This window comes from Neoarius graeffei, chromosome 4 (assembly GCF_027579695.1).
Source record: "Neoarius graeffei isolate fNeoGra1 chromosome 4, fNeoGra1.pri, whole genome shotgun sequence".
Classification (NCBI taxonomy): Eukaryota; Metazoa; Chordata; class Actinopteri; order Siluriformes; family Ariidae; genus Neoarius; species Neoarius graeffei.
In genome coordinates, this window is record NC_083572.1 from 59,652,930 (window position 1) to 59,677,197 (window position 24,268).

Here is a 24,268-nt window from a genome sequence, read left to right on the forward strand (position 1 = left end):
AAAAGCAGAGGGATGAGAATTTCGTTTATTTCGATGTGCTGTTTTGAATGCGTCTCAAATGCTGCTTATTATTTCCTTGCAGATGTGTTTACCAAAATGCACGTAGGCTACTGTTCATTCCCCTGAAGAACTCGGCAAAGCTTGCAATCAAAAAGCGCATCGATCTCCTCTGATGGTGGATTGGAGTTTATCGTGTGCGCACACAGAGCAAAGTGGTTGCGCAACTGCGCGCTGCGACGCATCTAACGCGCAATGGAGAACTTTCCGAAAGAGGAGACTTTCTGGCCACTGAACAGATCGTGGTCGAGTAGCGGAAACGAAAGTATAGGTGCAAACCGAACCGTGAACCCTCTGAAGCGCAACGAGGAGGTGGCCAAGGTGGAAGTGGCAGTGTTGTTTGTGGTGCTGCTGCTCGCACTGGCTGGTAACTCGTGCGTCCTGGCGGCGCTTCATGTGAGCAAAAGCGCGCGCTCGCGCATGCATTTCTTCATGAAGCACCTGAGCATCGCAGATCTGGTGGTGGCCATCTTCCAGGTGCTCCCCCAGCTCATCTGGGACATCACGTTCCGCTTCTATGGGCCAGACTTCTTGTGCCGCTTGGTGAAGTATTTGCAGGTGGTGGGAATGTTTGCCTCCACCTACCTGCTTGTGCTGATGTCTGTGGACAGGTGCCTTGCAGTGTGCCAGCCTCTTCGCTCACTGCAGTGCAGAAAGGACCGTGAGTACATTCTTGGGTCGTGGCTCCTGAGCCTGCTGTTCAGCCTACCACAGACATACATTTTCTCTCTCAAAGAAGTAGCCCAGGGAGTCTATGACTGCTGGGGAGACTTTGTGCAGCCATGGGGAGCAAAAGCCTACATTACATGGATAAGCCTTGCCATCTACATTATACCTGTTACCATACTGAGTGTCTGTTATGGCCTCACAAGTTTTAAGATATGGCAAAACTTCAAGCTGAAGAGCAGAAGGGATCAGCCTCTAAGACTGTCTCGGGAGATGGGCGATGGAGCAGCACTTTCACATGTCAGCAGTGTGAAACTCATCTCTGAGGCCAAAATCAGGACGGTGAAAATGACATTTGTTGTCGTCTTGGCCTACGTTGTGTGCTGGACACCATTCTTCTTCGTGCAGATGTGGTCAGCTTGGGATCCTATGGCACCAAGAGAGGGTAATTTATTACTGTGAGATTTGAAAAGAAATGTTGTGTGTTCAGATTTGGGGTTATAATGTTAGCTTGAGTCATAGGGTTGTGGTTTTGCAGTTCTTACACAGTAGAACCAGGTCATCACATAGTTACTAGGTTGAGAAAATGTGCTTGAGTAGGGAAACTATAAGAGCTGAATTATTATTATTATAGCAGAGAAATTATGACAAGCATTCCTGAATATTTACTGGCGATTCATGTTGGCCTTTACAGAAATTTGGTAATACAAAATCCTAGTTAACCTGGTAAAACAAACATGTTTGAAGTAAAACAAACATCAATACAAAATAAAAAAAAAGAAATAAATAAAAATATTTTATGTATAAATTTAAATAATGGAGACTTGAATTATATAGTGAAAATATTATGAAAGAATTTAATGCTCTTTATCTTTTATTCTGTGGTGTTAGTCAAATGTCTGCAAATTGCCTGCCATATGAATAGCATGAAATAGAGAAGAATTAAGTTACATGGTTCAAACTTCTCTCTTTCTGCCTCACCCACATCCACACAAACACATACATTCTCACACACACACACACACACACACACACACACACACACACACACACACACACACCGGCCATTTTAATAGGAAGTTGTTCTTGATTCTAAGATCCTTGTTCTTGGCTGGCAGGAGTGTAACCCAATATGGTGTTTTGCTGTTGCATGCTAAAATGCTTTTCTGCTCGCCATGGTTGTAATGAGCTCCTATGAGTTGCTATATCCTTCCTGGCAGCTTGAAGCAATCTTGCCATTTTCCTCTAACCTCTCATCAAAAAGGCGTTTCTGCCCACAGAACTGTTGCTCACTCAATTTTTAAAATTTATTTATTTATTTTTGCACAATTCTGTGTAAACTCTACAAACTGTTGTGTGTGAAAACCCCAGTGAAGCTCTTGATTTGTATCTGCATGATTTTATGCATTGTGCTGCTGTCAAGGGATTGGCTGATCAGACAACCGCATAAAACAGCAGGCGTGTGGGTGTTCCTAATAAAGTGGCTGGTGAGGGTATATGTGCATACATGTTTACACAAAGGCTCAACCGGACATCAGTCAAGAAAAGTTTGCACAACAGTTCTGGCTACTATATTTGAGTAACAAACTCACTGAAACCAAAGCACAGTCTATATGATTTCTCAGTGGGTCTGTATTTAAATCTGCCTTTGACATGAACACGTTATATTAACTCATGTTACTGCACAGGTTTAAGAATGAAGAAAGATGAATGATGTTAGAAAAGTTAAGGACTTCAACGACTCTGAGTCTGAGCCCTGTGGAGAGCCATTAAATGCCACATGACATCAAAGGGGTTCTTGTATAGATCTAAACTGGTGGAATCCATATGCTGTCAGAGAACATGATGTCCTTTCTTCCCAATGGTTCTCCAATACAGTCAGAAAATACAGAGCACAATAAACAGTAAAGAGGAAATTGCAATGTATTTCTCCAGCATATCTTTATCACTTTGCTCATATTTCATTTGTTTCATCATATTTACAATGGAATACTGAGTAAATTGAATGCACCTAGAGCTCTCCCAAATAATATCAATTTGATTTAGATCAGTTTGTTAAAGGTTATCAGTAGCCTCTTCTTATGAAATTGCATCTCCCAACAAATGAAAAAAAACAACTTTTTGTCTCATTTGAGTCATGGAAAAAAAATATATATATATCCCATTCATCCATTATCTGTAGCCACTTATCCTGTTCTACAGGGTCGCGGGCAAGCTGGAGCCTATCCCAGCTGACTATGGGCGAGAGGCAGGGTACACCCTGGACAAGTCACCAGGTCATCCCAGGCGCTGACACAGAGACAACCATTCACACCTACAGTCAATTTAGAGCCACCAGTTAACCTAACCTGCATGTCTTTGGGGGAAACCGGAGCACACCCATGCAGACACGGGGAGAACATGCAAACTCCACACAGAAAGGCCCTCGCTGGCCGCGAACCCAGGACCTTCTTGCTGTGAGGTGACAGCGCTAACCACTACACCACCTTGTCACCCTCATATATATATATATATATATATATATATATATTTTTTTTTTTTTTCTTTCTTTCTTTCTTTCTTTACATTACTCAAATGAGACAAGTTTTATGGGGTTTTTTTTCATTTGTTGGGAGATGCAATTTCATAAGAGGCTACTGAAAACCTTTAGCAAACTGATCGAAATCATCTTATCTCATCTCATTTCATTATCTCTAGCCGCTTTATCCTGTTCTATAGGGGCACAGGCAAGCTGGAGCCTATCCCAGCTGACTACGGGCGAAAGGCAGGGTACACCCTAGACAAGTCACCAGGTCATCACAGGGCTGACACATAGACACAGACAACCATTCACACTCACATTCACACCTACGGTCAATTTAGAGTCACCAGTTAACCTAACCTGCATGTCTTTGGACTGTGGGGGAAACCGGAGCACCCGGGGCCATTATTAAAAAATGTTCTGTTTACGGTCCACCGGCCGGGTGAGTGCCGTTTGTGCGGGTGAAATTTTTTTTTTAACGCCGGTTTTTCGACATTTTTTTCGGGTTCGTAAATCTAAAATCGAACTTGACATTTATGCATTCCCAGGGCTTTCCACTAAGGCTCATACTAGCCAGCCATGATAAATAAGTAGCCAGCCGGGGGGGAGTAAACACAAAATAAACTCCTGTGCACGCAGTTCCCAGGGTTAAATGTATTTTCCACAGACCATTTATTTATTCACTTTACTCAAATACAAAGTAAAATGGCAGTAAATCTTCTTTCTTTTCTTGCATATTGCATCATGAGGCGTTCCTGGCTTGTAAATCTCTTATTTTCGGTGCATGACACATTCACGCAGCTGAGCATGCTATGAATTAACAACGACAACGGTCTGCAGTGGGGCTACACAATTAAACACTCAGCGAACATTTCTCCATTTGTGTATGAAAATACACTCCAACGACTCAGTTTGGTTTCATTTACAACCAACGGTGTCTTTTGATGCCAGCACGTAATTGAACGAGAGAAGACTGGTTTACCGGAGACAAAATAAGCGTCATCTGTGCTTCTGTTCCCTCCGACAGCCCCGACACACTACTGCCTCCGCCCAGTGCCGTATTAAGCCAATGCGTGCCCCTGGGCACTATACCTCAAGTGCCCCCCACCACCACCACCACCCTGCGCACACGCGTTCAGTAACCTCCTGCACACACTCACGAACCTTGCCCTTTGCTGTCAAAAATAGTAGCATATACATAAACAATAGTACACATAAACAAGGTCATTCTTCCTCATTGAAAATTTATTAAGTAGGCTACATCAGCCCATCAAATTCACTGAAAACAACCAACGATATGCATGTAGGCATATTGAAATGTCTTATTCAAAAATGAGCAGCATATATTTGTATGTGTAGCGCTTTCAAAGTGTGGGTGGAGCACAGAGGACGGCAGGACAACGCTTTGGATGCAAAACAACGGCTTTTTATTTCCCAACTTTTCAGTCTAAATCGCCAATTCCGAACATGCGGCGTAACACACACACTCTGTGTTCTTGTCCCGGGATGTGCTCCCCTCTGCTCTCCCTCTGCCTCCTTAAATAGGGAGCGGTTACTGGGAAAACACACAAAACACAGGTTAATTACCGTCAGGTGTAGCGATTCTGCCACTCACCTTCCCTGGCTCCGCCCTCCTGTCACAGACCGGCGCTTGACCACGCCCCCGCTGCCACAGTTTGTCTCAAGGGGATCCTTGTCGTCGCCGACCCCTTGGCTAACACTGGCTGTGGTTGTAGCATCTCCCCGGCTAGTGCTAGCAGGGCCATCTCCCTCACTAGCATCGCTGATTTCACTAGCTTCGGCTTCAGCGCTGGTAGTGACAGCAGTTGTCAATGTTTTTATAAAAAAACGATTTAACACTGGAACATTTTTAATTGCAGCTACACGCCTGGAGTCTCTCTTTTTTTAATCTTCTCTTCGCACAACCACTGATGTCTGTCCATTTTTCATTTCTACCGCGGTTTTAAAAAAATGATACATTTCACCGTAGGTGGACTGGCTCAACTGACAGGTTGAGGAAAGGGGGGTTAATGGTCACATAGGCCACTCTTGCTCAGAATTATGATTATTGTTGTTGTTCTTATGAAATTAGTGTTCATAATTAATTATATATGACTATTTAACAATGTCAAGTGTATAACCATTTTAAGTGTACAAACATTCACGAAAAATATTTTTAAAGTTTCTGTCATGTGGTGCCCCCCCACTGGCTGAGTGGTTGGTGCCCCTGGGCACTGTGCCGCAGGCCCATATAGTTAATCCGGCCTTGCTCCGCCGAGTGCTCGCGCACACCGCATGTTGGGGCCGCGGATGAGTTACTCTCCCCTGATCAATGGTTCAGTTTGACATTATTGTCAGTCCGTTAGATAAACATTTAATTTTATTAAAATCGAAAATTAATATTTAGAGCCTGTGGGCTACAAAAACAATATTCATTAAAGTAGCCGGCTGGACTTAATTGTGTGGCCGGCAGCTGGCGCTTGTGGAAAGCCCTGTCGAATCAGCTCTGCGCATGCGCCATGCGGCACAAAAAAATGGCAGCCACCATGAAGGAAGGAGATCCGGAGTTTTCAAACATTTTCTTAAGCGTGAAATTGCAAAATGGTATTGTAGCGAACAACAAAATAGTAAAGATTCAGAAAAACAAATCATTCAGTGATCATTTTAATAGTGTAATTTCATCCGAACTAGGCCTAACGGTCGATTTAGAATTATAAAAAGTCCGTGTGTCGGACATTTTAAGTACCTTTGTAAAAGTTTTGCAAATGTTGCAGTCAGCATTTAAAATCCTAACTTAAAGTTTTTGTACAAGTTTCAGTTGATTTAACTGCCATATTTTATTAAATGTGTCTGCTTTTGTAATAAAAAAGTACTGAAAGAAAAAGCAAACACAGCATTGCGATTTCTTATCCATCCTTATATAATTAAAAAAAAAAAAAAATCCCTCCCTCCCGAAAATTTTTTTGCTCACCCAGTGGACAGGAAACGGATTTTTTTTAAGGATGGCCCGGAGGAAACCCACGCTAACAACATGCAAACTCCGCACAGAAAGGCCCTCGCCAGCCATGGGGCTCGAACCCAGACCTTCTTACTGTGAGGCGACAGCGCTAACGACTACACCACCGTGCCGCCCTGATCGAAATCAAATTGATATTATTTGGGAAAGCTCTAGGTGCATTCACTTTACTCAATATTCCATTGAAAATACCATGAAACAAATGAAATATGAGCAATGAACATGTAGGAATCAGAGCGGGTGGGTGAAGCACAGAAGCACGGCAGGCCAGAACTGAGTTCTCAAAACTCTTTTTATTTGTAGCTTTACTTTTAAAAAAGTACTGAAAGAAAAAGCAAACACAGCATTGCGATTTCTTATCCATCCTTATATAATTAAAAAAAAAAAATCCCTCCCTCCCGAAAATTTTTTTGCTCACCCGGTGGACAGGAAACGGATTTTTTTTAAGGATGGCCCGGAGGAAACCCACGCTAACAACATGCAAACTCCGCACAGAAAGGCCCTCGCCAGCCATGGGGCTCGAACCCAGACCTTCTTACTGTGAGGCTACAGCGCTAACGACTACACCACCGTGCCGCCCTGATCGAAATCAAATTGATATTATTTGGGAAAGCTCTAGGTGCATTCACTTTACTCAATATTCCATTGAAAATACCATGAAACAAATGAAATATGAGCAATGAACATGTAGGAATCAGAGCGGGTGGGTGAAGCACAGAAGCATGGCAGGCCAGAACTGAGTTCTCAAAACTCTTTTTATTTGTAGCTTTTCAGCTTTTCACACTCTCCCAGCCACACACACACACACACACACACACACACACACAAGTGTTCTGGTTCGGAGAGAGCTCCCTTTCTCTGCTCTCTCTCCTTTTATAGGGCGCGGTCACTGGGGAAGACACACAAACACAGGTTAACTTACATCAGGTGCAGTGATTCTGCCACTCGATTCTGCCACCTTCCCTGACTCCACCCTCCATTCACAGACCAATGCTTGACCATGCCCCCGCTGCCACATACCCCCACCGACCGACTCAGGCTGGGGAGCTGTCCGGCCTGCAGCCGACTACCCCCCCCTTGACGGGAGAGGAAATCCGCCACGACCATCTGCGCCCCCGGCCTGTGGACCACATTGAACTTAAATGGCTGGAGTGCCAGATACCAACGGGTGATCCGGCATTGGCATCCTTCATGCGGTGGCGCCACTGGAGGGGCACATGGTCCAAACAGAGGGTGAAAGGGCATCCCAGTAGGTAGTAGTGGAGGGCCCACTTGATGGCAAGGCACTCCTTTTCTATGGTGCTGTAACGGCCCTCACACACCGACAGCTTCCTGCTGATGTACAGCACTGGATGATCCTCCCCCTCCACCTCCTGGGACAGAACAGCCCCCAGCCCTCTGTCTGACGCGTCCGTCTGCAAAATAAAGGGGAGAGAAAAGTCAGGGGAGTGTAACAGTGGCCCCCCCACACAGTGCAGCCTTTACCGCAGAGAAAACCCGCTGGCACTGCTCCATCCACTGGACTGGATCTGGTACCCCCTTTTTAGTGAGATCAGTCAGTGGGCTGGTGACGTCTGAATAATTAGGTATGAACCTACGATAGTAGCCAGCCAGCCCCAGGAACTGTCTCACCCCCTTTTTGGTCTTGGGCCTCGGGCAGGCCGCAATCGCTGCTGTCTTATTAATTTGGGGATGCACCTGCCCATTGCCCAAGTGGAAGCCCAGATACCGTACTTCCACCCACCCAATCGCACACTTCTTCGGGTTGGCTGTGAGAACCGCTCGCCTCAGCGACCTAAGTATGGCCCGTAGGTGTTCTAAATGCCGTGGCCAGTCATTACTATAGATTATGATATCATCCAGGTATGCGGCCGCATAGGTGGCATGGGGGCAGAGGACCCTATCCATAAGCCGCTGGAATGTCGCGGGCACCCCAAACAGCCCAAAAGGAAGTGTGACAAACTGGTGTAAGCCAAATGGTGTGGAAAAGGCCATTTTCTCTTGGGATAATGGAGTCAAGGGGATCTGCCAATATCCCTTTGTCAAATCCAGTGTCGAATAAAAACGAGCTGTGCCTAGTCGATCAAGCAACTTGTCAATACGAGGCATTGGGTACGCATCGAATTTAGACATGACTTTTCAATAGTCCACACAGAACTGGACCAACCCGTCGGCCTTGGGAACCAAGACCACCGGGCTGCTCCAGTCACTGTGGGACTCCTCGACGATGCCCATGTCGAGCATGGCCTTGAGTTCTTCCCGAACCACCTTTTTTTTGTGTTTGGGCAGCCTGTAAGGGCGGCTGTGCACTACCACCCCTGGGGGCGTCTCAATGTGGTGTTCTATGAGGTGGGTGCGGCCAGGCAGGGGCAAGAACACGTCAGAAAATTCTGTTTGCAACTGGGCAACCTCCATGAGTTGGGTCGGGGAGTGGTGGTCTCCACAGGGGACCGGAGTGGTAGTCAATGTTCCCTTTTGAACCTCCAGCTCCAGCTCCACCTTTTCTGGAACCAATGACGCCAACGCCGTGGGGAACTCCTCGTTCCAAAGTTTTAGCAGATTGAGATGGTAAATCTGTAACGCCCCACCCCTGTCCATTCGCCTCACCTCATAGTCGATGTCCCCAACTCGCCGTGTGACCTCAAAGGGTCCTTGCCACTTGGCAATCAATTTGGAGCTTGACGTGGGCAACAGCACGAGTACTTTATCTCCCGGTGCGAACTCCCTAAGGCGTGTGCCCCTGTTGTACAGGCGGATTTGCCATTCTTGGGCCTGCCGCAAATTCTCCTGGGTTAGGTGTGTGAGTGTGTGGAGGTTTGCGCGCAGGTCGATAATGTATTGAATTTCGTTTTTGCTGGTTGAAGGTCCCTCCTCCTAATTTTCCTGCAGTACATCTAGAATGCCCCGTGGCTTATGCCCATATAATAATTCAAATGGGAGAACCCCGTGGAGGCTTGTGGGACCTCTTGCACTGCAAATAATAGGGGCTCAAGCCATTTATCCCAGTTGTGTGCGTCCTCGCTTACAAATATTTTAATTATGTTTTTGAGGGTGCAATTAAACTGTTCAACTAAGCCATCCGTTTGTGGGTGATAAACGCTGGTGCAGATCAGCTTAATTCCCAGTAACCCATACAGTTCGTGCAGTGTGCATGACATAAACGTAGTGCCTTGATCAGTCAGAATCTCTTTGGGGATTCCAACTCGGGAGATGACCCGGAAGAGTGCTTCCGCAATACTATGTGCTGAGATATTGCGAAGAGGCACTGCTTCCAGATATCGCATTGCATAGTCCACCAGAACTAAAATAAAGCGATATCCTTATGTTGACCGATCTAATGGCCCAACAAGATCCATCCCAATTCTTTCGAACGGGGTCTCGATTAATGGCAGAGGGCGCAAAGGCGCTTTTGGAATGGCCACTGGATTTACTAACTGGCATTCGCAGCACGCCGTACACCACCTACGGACATCGCCGCGAATCCCTGGCCAATAGAACCGGGCCATTATTCGGGCTAGTGTCTTATCCTGCCCCAAATGTCCAGCCATGGGATTAAAGTGAGCCGCCTGGAATATAAATTTCCGGCGGCTCTTTGGGATCAAAAGCTGTGTGATTGGCTCCTTAGTCTGAGTGTCCTGCGTCACTCAGTATAATCTATCCTTAATAATGGAAAAATAGGGGAAGGACGGGGTGGTGTTTGGCTGAAGCGTTTGACCATCGATTACTCTCACTTGGTCAAACGCATGCCGCAGAGTCTCGTCTCACGACTGCTCTAACAGGAAATCCGCGAGGGATTCCCCGAGAGAGGGAGGAGGAGCCTGCTGCTCCTCACTCTGATGCGGTGATGACGTAGACGGCTCTGTGACAGCTGCTCCCGCCAATGCCACACCGGGACCTCCCCCTGCTGAACTATGGCAGGCCCCACTCTTCACTAAATGAGTCATTAATTCCCGAAATCCCGGCCAATCAGTCCCCAAAATTATCGAGTGGGTAAGGTGAGGATTAACCGCCGCCTTTACTTTAAATTTCTCCCCTCAAAATAGAACGTGGACCGACACTAAAGGGTAGTTGTGAACATTCCCATGCACACACAACACCTTCACCAACTGTGCTCTCCCCAATGCCTCGTCTTGCACCAGGCTTTGGTGGATTGAGGTCTGATTACAGCCGGAGTCCACCAAAGCCTGATACGTATCCCCTTGGATACTCACCGGTATGCGATATGCTCTGGCTCGATCGAGGGCGGTCCCAGGCACGTCGGGGATCCGGACCACTGTGCCCACCTCCATCACCGAGCACTGATGCTGGAGGTGCCCCGGCTCCCCGCAGCACCAGCAAACCGGCCCAGGCTCTCTCTCTGCACCGGTGTTCCGGAGCTCACTCACCTGAGGGGGGGAGAGACAGACACGGAAGTGGGAAATGGTAGGGCACTGCGGGTGTGGCGGGTCGACTGGGGTGGAGCCGGCTCCCGCCTCCGCGGTGGGGGAACGGGGCGAGGACAAGGAACAGAAGGGGAGGGGGAGAGAGAGAGAGAGAGAGAGGAGAGGGGAGAAGAGGAGACATGCTGTCCTGCCGTCGGAACAGCCGCCAAATGGTCCTCCGCCAGCTCGATGGCCTGATCCAGCGACGCCAGGCAATGGCACTGGACCCACTCCGCTGTTCCTTCAGGAAGTCGGGCGATGAATTGTTCCAGCGCCACCAGATCGACGATTCCCTCAGTGTCACGGTTGTCGGCCCTCAGCCACCGCCGGCAGGCGTCCCAGAGTTGCTGGCCAAATGCGAACGGCCGGCCGACCTCCTCCAGGCGCAGAGCACGGAAGCACTGCCGTTGTTGTTCCAGGGTGCGCCCCACCAGCTGGAGGATGGCCTGGCGGAGGTCGACGTAGACCAGCTGGCTGTCAGCAGGGAGCTGTAGTGCAGCCAGCTGCACCTTGCCCGTTAGCAGGGGGAGGAGGTGCGCCACGCGCTGTTCTACCGACCAGCCCCAGGCCTCTGCTGCCTGCTCAAAGACCGTGAGGAAGGCCTCTTTGTTCGGGTGAGGTGGGGAGGGCCCACGGTGGTGGAGGAGGTGGACCCCGCCGACGCAAGTAGGTGCCGGAATGCCTGGCGATCTTCCTGCTGCGCCAGCACCAGGGCTTCGAACCTTTGCTCCTGCTCCTTCCGGAGGGCGACCAGCACCTGGTGCTGGCTCTGTTGGGCTGTGGCGAGGGCATGGATCAGGTCCTTGAAGGGGGAGGACTCCATGGGGCTGTTCTCTTCTGTGCTCCAGTTCCAGGTTTCGGCACCACTGTAGGAATCAGAGCGGGTGGGTGGAGCACAGAAGCACGGCAGGCCAGAACTGAGTTCTCAAAACTCTTTTTATTTGTAGTTTTTCAGCTTTTCACACTCTCCCAGCCACACACACACACACACACACACACACACACACACACACACACACAAGTGTTCTGGTCGGGAGAGAGCTCCCTTTCTCTGCTCTCTCTCCTTTTATAGGGTGCAGTCACTGGGGAAGACACACAAACACAGGTTAACTTACATCAGGTGCAGTGATTCTGCCACTCACCTTCCCTGACTCCGCCCTCCATTCACAGACCGATGCTTGACCATGCCCCCGCTGCCACAGTATAATATAAAAAAAGGCAAGCATTAATCTCAAAGAGTGGCAAAATACAAAGAGGGCCGATTGAGTCACTTTAAATAATGTTGGAAATACTCTAAAATATTTTAGGATTCCTTTAGGAACTTTCCCCAAGGGTATAGTAACTATTCTGTAGGTTTCAAATGAATGTCATTTCCATTGGTTAGCAGAACACTGGGGCATTTTCTCAGGAGGCTAATTAACAAGAAGTTAGGTTTTTTGTGTGTGTGTGTGTGTGTGTGTGTGTGTGTAGATGGTTAGCTCATCGAACTGGATGGTCTGGCTGTCTATGATGCATGCAAACAAGAAAAGTAAGTAAGTAAATAATTTGGTAGATGAACACTGTCACAATGTTATTTACAGTTGTTACCTGACTGATTTCTCTCATTTGTGCTCTGTCTTTATGGACATGACAGCTAGCTAAGAAGGCAGATGAATATGCATGAAAACATACAGCTCTGGGAAAAAAAATTAAGAGATCACTTGTCACAGTCCGGTCCAGTCCATCCATGCCGGAGTTTGTGGGACTCCCACGCCAGCTCCAGGCTGGATCCGGGACAAGAATTCAGTCCTGCCTTGCTGAAGGCCATTTTCCCTGAAGCGGCACTCCCACACCTGCTACCACTCCTCTCCCATCAGCCAGGGCCTTTTTAAGATCGGTTTGGAGATACTCCAGTTGCCAGACTGTCTCCTGTAAACTTTCCTCGCTTCGCTACAGCCCTTTGATATTGTGTCTTCTTGATTCTCCCTGCCTGAATTGTTCCTTGTTTTTTTTTGTCTAGTTTTCTGTTCAGTTTTTTTGCCCCTGTTGTATCTGCCTGTTCTTTTGGACTGTGTTTTTGCTTCCTCTGCCTGGATTTCCCTTGTCCCTGTGTTCTTTGGTTTTTGTGAAGATTTTTCTGTCCTGTTTTTGTCCCTAACCATGCCTGCCTGCTCCTCTGTGTTTTGACCTCTTGGCCCATTCTTTGACCACTGATTTTTGCCTGAGCCCTATTGTACCTGTGCCCTCTACTTCATTAAAGAAGTTTTTCTCTGTACACTGCCTGTTTTGAGTCTGCTCTTGGGTCCTCACTTCACCTCAGCTCACCACTTCTGACAGCACAGTCTGGCCAACATGGACCCAGCAGATTTCACCCAGCTAAGAGCAGCGGTGCAAAAACAGGGAGCTCTCCTTGGGACCCACCAACGGGACATCCAACAGGTGAACCAAAGCCTTGTCACCATCTCTAACACTCTCAATCTTCTTGCCACTCTGCTACAACAGCTTCAAGTAACACCTGCTCCTACACAACCTCTTCCGCCTACCGCTCCTCCAGCTCCTGCTCCAGCCCTCTTCAGAGAGCCGAGACTTCCCGCCCCACAGCCCTACAATAGAGAACCAGGTACCTGCCGATCATTTTTATCTCAATGCTCGCTAACCCTTGAGCTTCAACCGCTGGCCTTCCCTACAGAGCGTTCCCGAGTGGCCTACACCATCACTCTCCTCACTGGCAAAGCTAGGGAGTGGGAAACAGCTATGTGGGATGCCAATGCACCATGCTGCACCAGCTTCAAGAATTTCACAGAGGAGATGAGGTGAACCTTTGATCGCTCTCTGTCTGGCAGAGAGGCAGCTAGAGAAATCATGGGGCTGCGGCAGGGTGCCCGGTCCACTTTCAACTATGCAATTGAGTTTTGCACCTTGGCGGCATCTTGTGGCTGGAATGAGTGCCTTGTTTGATGCATTTTTGAACGGGCTGTCAGACTCAATCAAGGATGAGCTGGTCTCATGAGAACTGCTACCTGATCTCCCCGGTCTCATGGACCTTGCCAGTCATATTGACTCCCGGATCAGACGACGGGTGAAAGAGAGAACTCGGACTAGTCTTGCTCCCCCTCAGCCTCCCATTCCTTCCACTGAGCCAATGCAGGTAGACCGAGCCCACATCTCACCTAAGGAACAACAGCGCCGTCGGGATATGAGGGCATGTTTTTATTGCGGACAGCTGGGGCACTTCTGCCAATCTTGCCCTCTAAAAGGAAGAGCCCACCAGTGAGTTTAGGGGCCCTGGTGGGCAATGTCCAGAATCATCCCCCTACTGGTCAACCACTACTCCCAATGGTCATTATCCATGGCAATCAGCCCCATGACCTCCAGGCACTCATTGATTCAGGGCCTGACAGAAACCTGAACTGCTCAACCACCGCCAAGCGCCTGGGGATTCCACTACTGGCTCTGAACCCCTCCCTCACTGTCCTGACTCTTAACGGTACTGGTCTGACTACTATCACCCATAAAACAGCCCCAGTCACCTTACAAATTTCTGGCAGCCACTCTGAATCCATCCATTTTTTTGTCATGAGCAGTCCCCATGCGCCATAGTTCTTGGTCTGCCCTGGCTAACTCTACATAACCCCCATGTCAACTGGACTAACAACACCATTTTAGGATGGAGTCAATTCTGTTTATTGTCATGCCTGAGATCTGTCCTCCCTCACACCGAGCTGCTCCAGCCCACCATTGGTGAATATCCTGACCTCTCTAACGTGCCTCCCGAATATAATGACTTAAAACCTGTGTTCAGCAAGTCTCAAGCTGTTTCCCTTCCTCCCCATAGGCCGTATGACTGTGGAATTGACCTTCTCCCTGGGACTGCACTGCCTAAGAGAGAGAGACTTTATTCTCTCTCTCCTTCTGAAAGGCAAGCCATGGATAAATACATCACCAAGTCCTTAGCAGCTGGAATTATTTGTCCCTCTTCTTCTCCTGCAGGGGCAGAATTCTTTTTTGTGGAGGACAAATCCTTGCGCCCTTGCATTGATTACCAGGGGCTAAATGACATCACCATCAAGAACCGTTACCCTCTACCTCTCATGTCCACGGTGTTTGAGTTACTCCAGGGAGCCCAGATTTTCACCAAGCTAGACCTGCATAATGCTTACCACCTCATGAGGATCAGGGAAGGGGACGAATGGAAGACAGGCCACTACGAATATCTTGTGGTTCTGTTCGGCCTGACTAACGCTCCCACAGTTTTCCAGGCCCTCGTTAACGATGTCCTGAGGGACTACCTTAACCTTTTTGGTTTTGTTTATCTGGACGATATATTGATTTTTTTCCTGCTCCCTTGATGAACATCCACGCATCCACATCCACGTCAGGCAGGTCCTTCAATGACTCCTGGAAAATAAACTCTTTGTTAAGGCAGAGAAATGTGAATTCCATAGAAGTTCTGTCTCCTTTCTGGGTTTCATTATCTCCCCTGCACAGATTCAGATGGATCCCCTGAAACTCAAGGCAGTTGCTGACTGGCCCACCCCGTCCTCTCGGCGAGAACTTCAGCACTTTCTTGGGTTTGTGAATTTCTACAGGCTATTCATCAGGAACTTTAGTTCCTGGGCTGGGCCCCTCACAGCTCTAACTTCCACCAAGGTCCCTTTCAGCTGAGGGGAAGGGACCGAGAAGGGGTTCTCCAAGTTCAAACGAAGGTTGACGTCAGCACCTATACTCACCATTCCAGATCCATCCTGGCAGTTTGTGGTTGAGGTCGATGCTTCGGAGTCAGGGGTCAGGGCCATATTGTCCCAAAGATCGGCTAGTGACAACAAGCTTCGTCCTTGCTCCTTCTTCTCTTGTTGGCTTTCCCCCTCTGAGAGAAACTATGATGTTGGCAATAGGGAACTGTTGGCCGTTAAACTGGCCTTGTAAGAATGGAGACATTGGTTGGAGGGGTCAGACCTTCCCTTCATTGTATGGACAGATCACAAGAATCTTGAATACCTCAGGACTGCCAAGCGCCTCAATTCTCATCAGGCCCGATGGTCTCTTCTTTTCTCGCTTCAAGTTCACACTTTCCTTCCACCCAGGCTCTAAGAATTGTAAGCCCGAGGCCTTGTCCAGAATGTTTTCTCCCCTCCAGGAGGAATTGACCTCCCCTGAGACCATCCTTCCTCCACGGTGCCTGGTGGGGGCCACTCTGCTAGAGGTGGAAACCCTGGTCCAGAAGGCCCATGAGCAGGACCCAGGGCCCAGTAATGCACCTCCTAACCATCTTTTTGTTCCTGTTTCTGTGCGGGCACAGGTGTTGCAGTGGGGTCATGGTTCCAGAATGGTATGCCACCCAGGAGCAGCCTGGACTCTGGCACTCATCCAACAATGTTTTTGGTGGCCATCCATCAAGGAGGATGTCCAGAGGTTCGTGGCAGCTTGTGACATCTGCCCCAGGAAGAAGACTGGCAACAGACCCCCTGCCAGCCTGCTGAGACCCCTTCCTGTTCCCCACCAGCCCTGGTCACACATAGCTCTGGATTTCGTCACAGGACTCCCTAATTCAGGTGGCAATACTTGTATCCTCACTGTTGTCGACTGTTTTTCTAAAGCTGTTCATTTTATCCCTCTGCCCAAGCTTCCCACCGCCAAGGAGACCACTGAATTGCTGATACTCCATGTTTCCCGTCTACACGGACTCCCCTCAGACATCATATCCGACCGCGGACCTCAGTTCTCTGCCCAATTCTGGAAAGCTTTTTGTAAACTCATCGGTGCTTCTCACAGTCTGTCTTCAGGTTTCCACCCTCAGACCAATGGACAGATGGAACGGGTCAACCAGGAGCTGGAAGTGGCCCTCTGGTGCATGGTGTCCAAGGATGCGGCCTCCTGGAGCAAGACCCTTCCTTGGATAGAGTACACTCACAACCCTTTACCCACCTCTGCTACAGGTCTTTCCCCCTTCCAGTGCTCTCTGGGTTACCAGGCACCACTCTTCCTCGTCCAAGAAGAAGAAGTCGCCATGCCCTCTGCCCAGGTGTTTGTGTGCCGCTGCAGGAGAACATGGGCATTGACCAGGGAAAAGCTCCTACGTTTTGTCAAGATGTTTAAAGAGCAAGCCAACAAAAAACACTCGGCAGCTCCCATCTATCGGGTGGGGCAGTGGGTGATGCTCTCCACCTGCCCCTCAAGACGGTCTCCCGCAAATTGGCTCCCAGGTTCATTGGGCTTTTCCCTGTCTCCAAGGTAATTAATCCCTGCTCTGTAAGACTGTCTCTGCCCATAACCATGTGCCATATTCACCCAACTTTCCATGTCTCCCAAGTCAAACCCCTTGTCTCCAGTTCCCTGTCCCCACCCTCCAAACCCTTCCTCCTCCCAGGTTCATAGATGGTGGTGAGGTCTTCACAGTCAGGAGGTTGCTGAAGGTACGATGCCGAGGCAGAGGACTCCAGTACCTGGTTGATTGGGAGGGGTATGGCCCAGAGGAGAGGAAATGGGTTCCTGCCAGGTTCATCATGGATCCCACCCTCATCACGGACTTCCACCAACAACACCCTGAGGCACTTCCTAAGGTGCCTGGAGGTGCCCGTTGAAGGGGGGGGTACTGTCATAGTCTGGTCCAGTCCATCCATGCCTGAGTTTGTGGGACTCCCACGCCAGCTCCAAGCTGGATCTGGGACAGGAATTCAGTCCTGCCTTGCTGAAGGCCATTTTCCCTGAAGCGGCACTCCCACACCTGCTACCACTCCTCTCCCATCAGCCAGGGCCTTTTTAAGAAGTGTTTAAAGCTACTCCAGTTGCCAAACTGTCTCCTATAGACTTTCCTCGCCTTGCTACAGCCCTTTGATATTGTGTTTTCTTGATTCCCCCAGGGGCGCAGATACATTTTTTTGAACTGGGGGGGACAACGCTGCCAGCAAACCAACCCCAACCCCACCCCCAACATGTGTTGTGTGAGGAATATACTCTGATGCCCTTAAAACTGCCTTCTGAGCACTGTATCTACAGGCTACCACCGAAAGAAGGAGGCTGCCAGAAAGGCATCTCTACTCCATACGATTTTACTTTCACTACGACATTACTTTGAACAGACTATCAAAAAATTGCAAGGTGATATGATAAAGTAAGGCACAGTTTACTTACAGTCGTTGTTTTTTGAAAAAACGATGCAATCGTTTTCTGCCTTTTCGGTTTGGCACCCTTCATCATGCCGTGTTGGGGTCCTGAACTAGGAGCTGTCCCCGATATGCCTGTCAAACTTGTTGTGGGTAACCATAGCAACCAAGCTCGAGCTCACAACCTGTGCAGTCTGCGCAGCTCAACCAACCGAATATCAGTCTTTGTTTTGTTTTATGTGAGTTGTTGCAACTATGTATGTACTGCTGTGCAGCTCAATGAACCGAATGGTAATTAGTCTTTTGATTTTTCCATGAGGTTTGCCTTATGCAAAGAAAGACAGCATAGACGTTTTTTCCTCCCTATAAGTGGGGGGGACCGAACGAGGTGAATTTAAATCTGGGTGGGACAAATCCCACCCGTCCCACCCTCTATCTGCGCCTGTGAATTCCCCCTACGTACCTGAATTGTTCTTAGTTTTCTGTCCAGTTTTTTGCCCCGTTGTACCTGCCTGTTCTTTTGGATTGTGTTTTCGCTTCCTCTGCCTGGATTTCCTTTGTCCCTGTGTTCTTCGGTTTTTGTGAAGATTTTTCTGTTCTGTTTTTGTCCCTGACCATGCCTGCCTGCTCATCTGTGTTTTTGACCTCTTGGCCCATTCTTTGACCACTGATTTTTGCCTGAGCCCTATTGTACCTCTGCCCTCTACTTCATTAAAGAAGTTTTTCTCTGTACACTGCCTGTTTTGAGTCTGCTCTTGGGTCCTCACTTCACCTCAGCTTGCCACTTCTGACATCACTTCAATTTTTTTTCCTAAATCAGCCAGTTCATTCCAGTGCCTGTGCTAGAATTCCAACATAAATGCCTCATTTTACTTAATGAGGTACTGATTAGGTGATCACCTGAGCCAAATCTTATTTAATGAAAAGTATTAAAAAAACACTGCTGTGGTCATCACTAGTCTCTTGCAATAGGACCAGTTTGGATGGCAAAATCGGTTCTAGTAATACGTTAAACTTAATTGGAATACAAAAATACCTATTTATCATTCCAGAAGAAAAGTTTTGAGGAGAAAAAGAAGGGTTTGATTCTGACTTTACTGGCAGAGAGATACAGTGAGTGTCAGGTTGCTTCCATCCCCAAAATTTCAAAGATGGCACTTCATAAGAACAAGGTCAAGCAACAGACATTGGGGACAACAAAGTTACAGACTGACAGAGGGTGAAAATGGCTCTCCACTGACTGGGATGATTGTCAACTCCTTCTAATGTCACTCAACAACTGTAGAATGAGATTAAGTGAGCTACAAAAAAATGGCAAGTCAAGTTTATTTGTATAGCACTTTTAACAATAAACATTATTGCAAAGCAGCTTTACAGAATTCGAATGACTTAAAACATGAGCAAATTTTATCCCTAATCTATCCCCAATGACCAAGCCTGTGGCGACGGTGCCAAGGAAAAACTCCCTCAGATGACATGAGGAAGAAACCTTGAGAGGAACCAGACTCAAAAGGGAACCCATCCTCATTTGGGCAACAACAGACAACATGACTATAACATTAACAGTTTTAACATAAAATCAGTTTCACTGATGTTATAAACTCTTCATTGATGGAAACTTGAGTGCAAAACTGTTCATGACAACTGCAGTCCTAAAGTTAGCAAGTCAACTGTAGTCCTCAGCCATAAAAGCATTACTGTAAGTGTCCAGAGCATCCTCCAGGTGTGACTTTCAACTGTCCACATGGGGCTGTCCTCCACAGGAGTGATGCGATGAGGCTCCAACCAGACACAGGGCACCAGGATGGATCATGCAGCTGGGGTTAAGTGCACAGCAAGGACAGTTCAAAACAGGCTCCTCCAGGTAGGGTTGAAGTCATGCAAAGCTAGAAGAAAGCCCTTCATCAATGAGAAGCAAAGAAGAGCCAGGCTGAGATTTGCTAAAGACCATAAGAATTGGACCGTAGAGGACTGGAGTAAGGTCATCTTCTCTTATGAGTCCAGTTTTCAGCTTTTCCCATCATTTGGTCATCTGCTGGTTAGATGGAGACCTGGAGAGGTCTACAAGCCACAGTGTCTTGCACCCAACGTGAAATTTGGTGGAGGATTAGTGATGATCTGGGGGTGCTTCAGCAAGGCTGGAATGGGGCAGATTATTGTTTGTGAAGGACACAGGAATCAAGCCAGGTAAAAGGTTATCTACAGTGGTGCTTGAAAGTTTGTGAAACCTTTAGAATTTTCTATATTTCTGCATAAATATGATCTAAAACATCATCAGATTTTCACACAAGTCCTAAAAGTAGATAAAGAGAACCCAGTTAAACAAATGAGACAAAAATGTTATACTTGTTAATTTATTGAAGAAAAGGATCCAATATTACATATCTGTGAGTGGCAAAAGTACGTATGTGAACCTTTGCTTTCAGTATCTGGTGTGACCCCCTTGTGCAGCAATAACTGTAACTAAATGTTTCCGGAAACTGTTGATCAGTCCTGCACACCGGCTTGGAGGAACATTTCTCCATACAGAACAGCTTCAACTCTGGGATGTTGGTGGGTTTCCTCACATGAACTGCTTACTTCAGGTCCTTCCACAACATTTCAATTGGATTAAGGTTAGTCCTTTTGGCCATTCCAAAACATTAACTTTATTCTTCTTTAACCATTCTTTGGTGGAACAACTTGTGTGCTTAGGGTTGTTGTCTTACCGCATGACACGCTTTCTCTTGAGATTCAGTTCATGGACAGATGTCCTGACATTTTCCTTTAGAATTCACTGGTATAATTCAGAATTCATTGTTCCATCAATGATGGCAAGCCATCCTGGCCCAGATGCAGCAAAACAAGCCCAAACCATGATACTACCACTAGCATGTTTCACAGATGGGATAAGGTTCTTATGCTGGAATGCAGTGTTTTCCTTTCTCCAAACTTAACACCTCTCATTTAAACCAAAAAGTTCTATTTTGGTCTCATCCCTCCACAAAACATTTTTCCAATAGCCTTCTGGCTTGTCCACATTATCTTTAGCAAACTGCAGATGAGCAGCAATGTTCTTTTTGGCGAGCAGTGGCTTTCTCCTTGCAACCCTGCCATGCACACCATTGTTGTTCAGTGTTCTCCTGATGGCAGACTCATGAACATTAACATTAGCCAATGTGAGAGAGGCCTTCAGTTGCTTAGAAGTTACCCTGGGTTCTTTTGTGACCTCGCCGACTATTACATGCCTTGTTCTTGGAGTGATCTTTGATGGTCGACCACTCCTGAAGAAGGTAACAATGGTCTTGAATTTCCTCCATTTGTACACAATCTGTCTGACTGTGGATTGGTGGAGTCCAAACTCTTTACAGATGGTTTTGTAACCTTTTCCAGCCTGATGAGCATCAACAGCGCTTTTTCTGAGATCCTCAGAAATCTCCCTTGTTCGTGCCCTGATACACTTCCACAAACATGTGTTGTGAAGATCAGACTTTGATAGATCCCTGTTCTTTAAATAAAACAGGGTGCCCACTCACCTGATTGTCATCCCACTGATTGAAAACACCTGACTCTAATTTCACCTTCAAATTAACTGCTAATCCTAGAGGTTCACATACTTTTGCCACTCACAGATATGTAAAACTGGATCATTTTCCTCAATAAATAAATGACCAAGTATAACATTTTTGTCTCATTTGTTTAACTGGGTTCTCTTTATCTATTTTTAGGACTTGTGTGAAAATCTGATGATGTTTTAGGTCATATTTATGCAGAAATATAGAAAATTCTAAAGGGTTCACAAACTTTCAAGCACCACTGTAGGATGAAAACTTGCTTCCTTATGCTCTGACAATGTTCCCAAACTCTGAGGATTGGGTTGTCCAGCAGGGCAATGCTCCATGCCACACAGCCAGGTCAATCAAGGTGTGGATGGAGGACCCCAAGATCAAGACCAAAAGCAACATGAAAGACTGATGGAGAGCATGCCAAGATGCATGAAAGCTGTGATTAAATATCAGGGTTATTCCACTGTCGCCACAGACTTGCTCATTGGGGATAGATTAGGGATAAAATTAGCTCATGTTTTAAGTCGTTCAAATTCTGTAAAGCTGCTTTGCGACAATGTTTATTGTTAAAAGCGATATACAAATAAACTTGATTTGATTTTGATTTGATTCCACCAAATATTGATTTCTGAACTCATGCTAAGTTCAAACATTAGTATTGTGTTGTTTAAAATTTAATACGATCTTGATTTTTATGCATTATTCAAGGTCTGAAACCACAACATCTTTTTTGTTATTTTGACCAGTTGTCATTTTCTGCAATTAAATGCTGTCAATGACAATATTTTTATGTGGAATTTGGGGGACATGTTGATCTGGTGACTTGTCCAGGGTGTACCCCGCCTCTCACCCATATATATAAAACAGGCATGAAAAACATGCAGGGTTTAGAGACGATTGTGTCTTTTACATGAGCAAAAATAACAGTGTCCAGATTTTTATATTTTCCTTGATAAATATGTAATTTGAGGCATTTCTATGTGTGTGAAAACATACCGGATGGAGTAAATTCAAAAATATTAATTTTGCAATGCAATTTAACCTGCAATGCAGTTTTTCAATTGGTCTTGAGAACAATTCACCATATCCATGATGATGATGATGATGGTGTTCGTCCTTCAGTGGCGAAGAGGGTCATGACATCGGGTATCGCTAGCCAGTCTGGGTGCGAAGATGGCTGAAGAGACTGATCCTCGCTTTGAAATGTCTGTTACAGTGGGGACAGGGAAATGTGGCTGAAGGTGAGCCGGTCTGAAAGCTGGAGCTAGATCTGCTTTTTTGCTGCTGGCATTTGTGCTCTCGCTTCTCTGTGTGTCTTGTTTCATAGGCAAAGATGCCCGAGCGTACTAAGGAGCGCCAACTGCTGTGGATTTGAGCCTCTTCCTCCCAGGTGTCTATGTTTATGTTGCAGGCTTTCAGGAAGGCTTTTAGAGTGTCTTTGAATCATTTTTCTGGCCTCCGCAGGAGCGTTTTCCTGTGGTCAACTCACCATACAACAGTCTTTTTGATAGGCGAGTGTTGTCCATGCGGCAGACATGACCAGCCCATCTCAGTTGGGAGCACATGACGATTGCATGAATGCTCTCCAGGTTTGTGATTTTGAGCACCTCAGTGTCTGGCACTTTGTCCTGCCATTTGATCTTCAGCAGTTTCCTGAGGCACCTCATGTGGAAAGTATTGAGCTGCTTGGTGTGACGGCTGTACACTGTTCACGTCTCACAAGCATGTAGAAGGGATGGGAGGACCACCGCCTGGTAGACTTTTATTTTGGTCTCCAAGCTGACACCTCTCCTGTCCCATACCCTGTCCTGAAGTCTGCAGAAGGCAGTAAGACACTTCACTGTCAATGTTGCAGGATCATTTCATGTGCTACCAAGGTAGACAAACTTGTCCACTGCTGAGAGTTTTTGGCCAATGACTGTAATTGATGGCTCTATATAGGGGGTAGATGGAGCTGGTTTGTACATCACCTCGGTCTTCTTGGTGTTGATTGTCAGGCCAAAGTCGTTGTGTGGTTTGGAGAACAAGTCCATGCTTCTCTGCACTTCAGACTGAGTGCCAGCATTCAGTGCACAGTCAGCAAATAAGGAGTCACAGGCAATGTCCTTCTGCACTTTGATCTTTGGCTGCAGCCTCCTGAGGTTGAACAGCTTGCCGTCAGTTCTAAACCTGAAACTGACACCAGTGTCGCCATCTCAGAATGCGTCAGACAGCATGGCTGAGAACATCCTGCTCAAGAGGATGGGGGCCAACACACACCCTTGTTTCACACCATTTGAGACTGGAAACGGTTTGGAGAACTCGCCATCATCCTGCACGCTGGCCTGCATTCCCTTGTGGAATTGTTTGACCAGTGAGATGAACTTGGCCGGGCAGCCAAACTTTGCCATAATCTTCCACAGTCCTTCACAAGAGACAGTGTCAAATGCTTTGGTCAAGTCCACGAAGGTGGTGTAAAGGCTGATATTCTGCTCCTGACACTTCTTTTGGGGCTGATGTGCTGCAAAGATCATATCCACAGTACTGCGACCCTGCCTAAATCCACACTGGCTTTCGGGGAGTAGACCTCATTCGAGGTGAGCGTTTAGAAGGTTCAGGAGGATTTTTGCCAGGATCTTTCCCGCAACGGACAGTAAAGAGATGCCACAGTGGTTGTCGCATGCTTGCCCATTGCCTTTCTTCTTGTAGAGGTGGACAGTGGAGGCATCTTTGAATTTTTGCGGCAGCTGCTCTTGGTTCCACATGGATTGGAAGAGAGTAGTTAGCTTTGTGATCAGCTGTGGGCCGCCAGCGGCATATATTTCTGCTGGAATTAAATCTGCACCAGGTGCTTTTCCATTTGAAAGGTGTTTCACAACTTTCAGTACTTCTTCAGTGGAAAGCTCATCAAGTGAGTGGTCGGTTGGCACTTGCAGTAGTCTTGCGATTGCTTCCTCATTGATGGTAGAAAGGCGATTTAG

General features: G+C 47.2%; 1 protein-coding gene across 1 annotated transcript in view; it reads left to right on the top strand.

The window, feature by feature from the left end:
* Window positions 1-252: 252 nt before the first annotated feature.
* The window catches only part of oxtrb (oxytocin receptor b), a 28,752-nt gene continuing 4,736 nt past the window's right edge, over window positions 253-24,268 (top strand). The window contains exon 1 of the mRNA XM_060918267.1: window positions 253-1,168. Within this exon, the coding sequence (XP_060774250.1) occupies window positions 253-1,168 (916 nt within the window). The remainder of the gene's footprint in view (window positions 1,169-24,268) is intronic.